We start from the raw sequence: 7,972 nt of genomic DNA on the forward strand, positions 1-7,972 counted from the left end.
ACTTTATTCTCGTAATGTTACGACTTTATTCTCGTAATGCTACGACTTAATTCTCGTAATGTTACGACTTTATTCTTATAATATTACAACTTTATTCTCGTAATATTATGACTATAGTCTCGTAAATTTTTTGACTATTCTCGTTGCGACTTTATTCTCGTAATGTTATGACCTTATTTCCAAAATAGAAGAAAAAAATCCATAGCCAGGTCCTAATACTCAATCGTAGATTTACAGTCTAAAAATTCAATTAAAGTTAGGGATGATAAAACAGTCATAAAATGGTTGAAATATTTTATTTTGGATATTTTTCTTCTTTCATTTTTTCCATTGCAAATTCAAAGAATGTGATTTAATGCAGTTACTATGGGATGTTAAGTGATAGAAATCACACTCCTTTAGGTAATGAGTGTCCTTAAGAAGCCTTTTTTATATTTTTTAAATGTGTTGTTTGGGATTATCAGGCTACTGAAGACCTACTGAAGGATTATAAATGGATGGTCCTTGGCTGTTCCCATACATTTCCTTTTTAAACATAAATATTTGTACTAAAATATTCTGCCATGATTTATGGACATTAAGATCTTAAGAGAAGCGCCATCTACTGGTCAGACCCTGTAATTGAGTGAAAGGGTGGAGTCAGTGCTGGAAGTTGGAGTGGATTTTTCTGCCATTGAGCTGGCTTTTGACTGGGAAGGGCCATTTTGAATGGCTGCTACTTTAGCTAAAAGCCTGCGTACTGCCACTGTGCATGTCCCAGTCCCTCTTCATGGTTTTTACAGTGTTGCACATTTTAGCTGTAATAAAAGAATCAGCTTTGAATGAGACTAAACAGCTCTTCTAAAATATTCTGCCATGATTTATGGACATTAAGATCTTAAGAGAAGCGCCATCTACTGGTCAGACCCTGTAATTTAGTGAAAGGGTGGAGTAAAAAACAAGCAAAAGGGGGTTGTCACTTCAGTGGCTGGAAGTTGAAGGAGATTTTGCTGGGAGTTGCAGAGAAGTGGGCCGCCATTCGGCTGTTTGACTGGGAAGACCAGTTTTTTTTCACCCTCATCTTCCTCCGTTTTCGCACAAACTTGCCCCTTGCGTTTTTTCCACTTCATCACCGCTTGGCCGTATCTACACCCACAGCGAGTTTGTGATTGTCCCTCTTGCTTTGTGGTGTGGAATAACAGCGCAGACCGCGCTTTAATATTGGGCATAAATCAAAAATAAAGAAGCTCACTGCTGCGGGAGGATAACCAGTCCCGGGACTGATGCTGTATGAGCTGAGGCATGAGGCTGGACACCTGAAGCTTCACAGAGACCTGAAGCTCTGCTGAGGGAGCAGGAAGCAGCAGCAGCTGCCTTTTAAAGAATCAGCTACTGAGGTAGAGGCTGAAAGGACAGTGATGCTCAGCAGGCTGGGGTCCGCCATGTTATAAAGAAAACACCATCTTGCATTTTTTTAAGGTTTTTTTTTTTAGGTCTGGTGCATCTGTGGCCAGATCCAGTCCTCAGATCTGTTCACTAACAAGGCTAATGTCTGGACCCGCTGGGAATATTCCCATGATGCTTATACCATTCGTGACTTCCTTTAATTAGAAAGATGGACACGATAGACGCTCTCCAAGGCGCCATTAAGGCGGATTCATTCTGAACGGGTTTAGGTTTTGATTCAACAGCAGGATCTTTTTCCTCATTTCGTCTGATTCTGCGCGTCCGAACGTCAATATGTTTGTATTTTTGTTCCATTTTGTCTTAATTACTGCTGTTTGGAGGTAAATCTTTTAGCCAATGGAAGGTTTTAGAGTCTGAGTACAGTTTAATCCTCAGTTTAAAGATTTAATAACTAAATTACTTATCTCAATAATCCGTTTACCACATATATCCTATAAAATACATGAAACTTATATCATATTAATAATATATGAAGTGATTTTTTTTTTCTGTTATTGTTGCAGCGAAGAACATGTTTGAAATAAAATAAGAAAAAATACAGAAATAAAACTTCCTAATTTAAAAAAAAAGCGTTGAAAGTAACTTTGCTGTTTTGTCAGATTTTATTGTATCATTTTATTTTCCTTTTTTTATGATTTTTTTTTTTTATCAGATTTTATTTATGTATTTTTATTTATATATATATTTATTTCCATTTTTTAAACATGTTATCTGCTGCTATCAAAGGTAGTGGAATAAAAATCCCTCCTTAATATTACATATAAAGGGATGGGTTAGATGCAGAGAGTGTATTTCTCCAGTGTGAGATCAATAAAGTTCAATTATTATTATTCATTTCCCTGGATTGTCTGAACTGAAGTTGTTTATTCATTCATCATTTCATCAGTTGGCGCTTTGTCACTAAGCTTCCTGTGTTTTCTCTTGCAGCTCGTTGGAGGTTTGATCTTGGGCGTGGCCCTTTGGTTGAGACATGATCACCAGATCAGCAGCCTGATGGAGGTTCAGCTGAACGGAACTCAGCCCCCCACCTCCTTCTACACCTGTACGTATGCCGTCTGCATGTCTGCTTCCATCCTCACACCACACCTCTTCTATCGAACGCTGCTAAACATTCGCTTTAAAGGAAAAGTCAGTTCAGCAAGGAATAGCCAATGGATCATTATTTATACCTAAAACGAATACGTTTCTGGTGTTATTCACGCATTATTCAGTAAAGAATAAAAACAATTCTCATTCCTGACATCTTCCGGCAGTGACTGAAGATGTCAGGTGCGGTAAGCTTAGCGCCATTCTCCACGCTTTACAAGCAAAATCAATGGGAACTACTAGACACAACTGCAATCAACAACAATTATTGAAGATTTCCAGAGAACTTCGCCATTGAAATTCACCAGAGCTATAGTGAAACTAGAGTTATAGTGAAAATAGAGTTATTTCACCTTTCCGATTCATGATCCTCTACGGAAGGGTTCGTGGTTGGATTGCCAACTTGCAGAAGGGTTGCAAACTTGAAGAGTTACAACTTTCATACTTGTTTTTTTTTTCCCTTTGGTCCTTCTTTATCCTATTTTTTAAATCTCTGCTTCTGTCTCCTTGAACCCCAGTCGGCCTCAGCAGATGGCCACTCACACTGAGCCTGGTTCTCCTGGAGGTTTCTTCCTGTTAAAAGGGAGTTTTTCCTCTCCACTGTCGCTACAAGCATGCTTGGTTTGAGGGATTGCTGAAGAGTCAATTAATCGATGCAATCAGCTGGTTTTCCTTACATAGAACTATGACTGGATGATCTGGTGAACTGTAAAGTATCTTGAGATGACATGTGTTGTGAATTGGCACTATAGAAAGAAACTGAATTGAATATTAAAATAGATAAAATGAAAAACAAATCAATAGTTATCTTTATTCACTGATTATGTAATGCCGGGTTCTTACTGAAGGGTTTTTAAACCCCAGGGGCCTCAGCTTTGCATGCAAAGTCTATAGTGGACGCGAAGATCGCATTTCCTTTTTTTGTTGAAGGAAAGTAGCAGCTCTGATCTCTGGCAAAGATTCACGGCTCAAGTAGGAAGAGCTGAGCACAATGTTGGATAGAGGAAAACAGCCGAAACATTGGAAACATATTATTCCTCCTGAGTCACCCAGGTTGGGGGGGTTTCCTGGCCCTCTGACGCCTTTAGTACCAAGCCAGTTAAGGTTTTAAGGACTTTTACAATATTTTTCCTGAACCCCATCCCCCATTTTACTCCTTAGATTACCGGCTGATTTCCCAGCACTTTTTCACAAAGTAAAACTCTTACTTAAGTCGTTTCTGAACCGTGGGGCTCAGTGACCATCTCCCTCCCCCAGATGCGGGGGACTCCTTGGCTAAATGTGTGGTCAGGAAGAACGACAGAAATGTGCTGCTGGCAAATGAGACATTGTGAGATGAGATGAGCCTGATGTTTAAGGAGTGTTTCCAGGACCCCTCTGTGGAGGTCTGAGCTGGGGGCGGGGGGCGGGGTGGGGGATAAACAGACTCGCCCTGACCTTCGGCTGGGTATGAGCCGTACTAACAGCCAGCACGCCGCCGATCACATGAATCCGTTTGCCATCAGCCTCCCCGTCGTTTGTTCGCGTCTCCATCGTCAGGCGGGAGGACGAGGAAGAGAGGAAGGGGGGGGGTCCTGAAAGGCAGGGCCGTTTGTTCTTTAAGGCAGCATAGCTGTGGTTGGTTTTAAAAGCCACTTTGTGATTTATTTATTTTTTCCCTCGCTGATTGCATCCTGACCATTACATAAAGCTTCCCCCTCTTTCCTAAGATGGGGGGAGGAAAAAAATTCATCAGTATAGGAAAAAATTCCTCACTCCCCTCCTCCCTTTGCCCCTCCCCTCCCTCCGTTCCTCTGTTGGTTTCATCGCGCTGGAGCTCTCCCTCACATCCCGTCTGGTTGTGGTTACTGTTAAAGTCGCCTTATGTCCCCCCCTCCTCTCATTTTCTCCATCTGCTTTTCTCCTTTTGTCTCTAAGCCCCCCCCCCCTACTAAAACAAAACCCCTAACGACCCCCCTGTCGACCAATAAAACGCATACATTCCTAACTGACTCCGAGCTCTTTGTGAGGAACCAGCAGCAGGACGGATCTAAGCAACTGTTTCCTAATCAAACGTTTGCTTAACTTCTGGATAACTGGAACTAAGGTTAAAAAACGGGACACACTTCAGAGTTCATCACCAACTTCCTTTTTGGTCATTTTCTGCGTAATTACATCAGTTTCTTCATCAACAATGAAGCTGAAACAGCTCGTTACGTTACGAGTTGCATAACCCTTAGTGGATCATAGACGATCTGTCAGCACAAGTATGTCTTTTTTTTTTTTTTACAATTTTGAATTTTTACAATCCTGGGTTGGAGCCCGAATCCCATTGACCGCCACTCTGAGTCCCTGTTTACATTACACTAAACAGACATGTAAAATGAGAGAACTTCTTTAGTACAAAAAGATACTTAGGTTAACTTTGCTGTTTTCTCTGATTTTATTTTATCATAGTAATTTTCGTAATTTTTTTTTTATATTTTTTTTTGGAAGGGGTTTGCTCTTTTTCAGTTTGAGTTTTACAGGCTGAATCAATCACATTTGTCTTCACACCCAAAACAAATGCTTCACACACACATTGACCAATAGAAATGCTTCTTCGCTCCTCACTCCAGAATAAAGCCCGCCCCTAGAAGTGAAGAGAATGTGATCTGGAAAACACATTTTTTTTAAAAAGGATGGAAAATTTTGGAAATAATAATATGAAAAAAACATGAAAAAGAGTTTAAAAGACTAAAATTTCCAAAATAACATGAAAAAAATAGCAATTTGAAAAAAAATGAAATCTGAGAAACAACAAAGTTTAACTGTAAACTTAAAGTAATAGTGTTAGATGTTCTTTTTCTGGGTGGATCTTCAAAATAATTGGTCCTCCCAATTGTCAATCTGGTCATTTTCACTTACCGGTGGTAAGTCTGACACAGTGGAAAAATTGCAAATCTTCTTTTGGAAAGTAAGCTGTATAAACAATGCAAACAGGAACTTTTAAACAGAGCGTGCATGAGGAGGAATTAGCTTGTGCACGCTCTCACAGGCATTTAATAGGCGTTCTGTCTCAGGACCGGGTACAAGGATGTGCATGCTTTTTTTTTTTCAAGTGGAGACGACGGGTCTATCAAAAAAATCATGAAAATTCTCCCCCATACCTTTAATTAACACTTGAAATATATCACTCTGTGTGTAATATAATACACTAATTGCAATTTCTGAGTGGAATTGCTGAAATAAATCAACTTTTTCATGACAATCTAATCGTATTTCCTGTATAACACAAAACAATTTACAGTCTGCATCTGTGATCAGTCTGGCAGCAACACGCCAACACAGCGGCTCCATGTTCCTCGTCCCCCAAATAACATAAAGCTGTGTTTCCCAAACATTTCTCGTTGGGCCTCTCTTTGGTTTACCCAATAATCCCCACCGCGACCTTTTTCAACAAAGAAATGTCAACCTCAGTAAGTTAATAATCAATAATTGCAATAAAACAACTACCATGATCTCCTTAAGATAAAAAAATACTGCCACCATTGAAGTTTAATTATTTTTAGTGTTGTACGGATACCAATATCGGGCGGGGCCCAGATCCAGCACTAAAATGGTGGTATCAGTATCGGTAAGTACCAACAAATAGGGCACAGATACCAATTTGAGAGCCAAAAGTTTCTTCAACTATTGTCACCCACTCCTGGTAGGCAATAAAATTTTCTACTGGATTCACTTTGTATTTGTCTTTTTCCTGCTTCTCAAAGGTAGGCAGCAGCTTGACAAAGCCATGATGGCAATTATTTTACATCCAAGTAGTATGCAGTTCTTCATACTGTATATATACACACGCACATCAATTTCAAACAGATGGTATCGGTATGGTATCGGTATTGGCCGATACTGCACAGCCAGGTATCGGATATCGGTGTCGGGGCCAAAAAATGGCATCGGCATCATAATTATTTTAGCACCAAAATAGTTTATTTTACTACGTAAGAGAATTTAACATTAAGATTGATTTATAAAAAAAAACAAAAAACTCAAAAGGGGTCATTAAGTCAGTTCATTTCTACCAGTAGGGGCCCCCCCACTTTGGGAACCACTGACCTAAAGTGAAATACATTTTTTTTATTTCCTTGTCTTTCATTTTGCACCTTTATTTTCCAGTTGACTGTAGAGTTGCAGCACTAGTTGACTCCCTCTTTGACCAAGGAAAATGTCTTCTCTGCCGGAGGTAGTGAGGACAGGACGGTATCCTCATCCTGGCACCACAGCATTGCCTGATCTGTAAGAGTCTGTGTGCCGCAGCTTCCATCGGGCTGAAACACAAAGCCACTGCTGGATTTGAATTAATAACCTGAAGTCCATCATATCTCTTCATTAGTCAAATTTGGAGCAGTAATGCTTAGATGAGCCAGTAGAGAAATGGACTTTAGCTGTGGGTAGCTTTTTTGGAGCAATTAAATAAAGTGATGGTAGTGCAATGTGGGCTGTTGCTGTTATATTAAAATCTATTCAAAAATGCTTTCTTATTTGAATTGATAAGGTTAGGTAAGGTCCCTGAGCTGCTGGCCGGCGGTGCTTCCTGTCATGTTTAATGATCAAATACTTCAGTCTGTCCTTCCACATTCATTAGTAGATAATTATACAACAAAGTAGGTCATCTGCAGTTGCCAAATGATTAAGCGTCAATACAGAGTTTTTTTTGTTTGTTTTTTTTTTATAGTTTTTGTGTAACTCTTTGCTTATTGTGTCAGAGACCAGAAAAAAGTGGTTATCCGACCATGGCTAACAGCTAATGTTGCTAACGTTACGTTCACATCAACCGGACACACAAGTTAAATTCTTATCGAACCCTTAGAAAAAAAGGGAGGGTATGAAAAACATTCTGAATGAGCTCCACTTAATTTTCTTTTCTCCTCAAATTATCATGATTCAAATACAACTGCAGAATAATTGTATTAGTAAAATACCAGCTTATGACTCTTTAATAACAAATTTTTCTTATTTGGGGAAAATTGTGTGTTGGTTCAGTGTAAACTTGTAAGTAAGGAAGAAATTAAATGTGGAGGATTTTCTCCAATTTTTTCAAAGACCTGCCCTCTCTACTTAAAAATAAAATGCACATGCACAGATCTGTACCCACACCCTAGAGTGGAGGCCTTCAACAGGGGGTGCGCCAAGTGTCCTCTGATTGGCCAGTGTGCTGTGTCCTCTGATTGACAAGTGTGCCGTGTCCTCTGATTGGCAAGTGTGCCGTGTCCTCTGATTGGCCTAGGGCTGGGTATTGTTCAAAAATTTTCGGTTCCGGTACCAATACCGATACTTTCACTTCGATACCGGTTCCTGAACGATACTTTTTTCGATGCCAGTTTTATAATATCAATTCGGGAAAAAAAAAAAGAAAATTACACAACATAAAAAAGTACAAATCTTGAGTTTTATTTTAAGCTCTGATTTTTCCATTTACATT

The 7,972-nt window shown here is 39.5% G+C and overlaps 1 protein-coding gene across 1 annotated transcript in view; it reads left to right on the forward strand.

Moving 5' to 3' along the window:
* cd81 (CD81 molecule) overlaps window positions 1-7,972 on the forward strand; it is a 38,390-nt gene that overhangs the window by 13,412 nt on the left and 17,006 nt on the right. Inside the window, exon 2 of the mRNA XM_015400414.1 lies at window positions 2,374-2,488. Coding sequence (XP_015255900.1) covers window positions 2,374-2,488 — 115 coding nt within the window. The remainder of the gene's footprint in view (window positions 1-2,373; window positions 2,489-7,972) is intronic.

Source organism: Cyprinodon variegatus, unplaced genomic scaffold, assembly GCF_000732505.1.
Source record: "Cyprinodon variegatus isolate N-32 unplaced genomic scaffold, C_variegatus-1.0 Scaffold1100, whole genome shotgun sequence".
Lineage (NCBI taxonomy): Eukaryota > Metazoa > Chordata > Actinopteri > Cyprinodontiformes > Cyprinodontidae > Cyprinodon > Cyprinodon variegatus.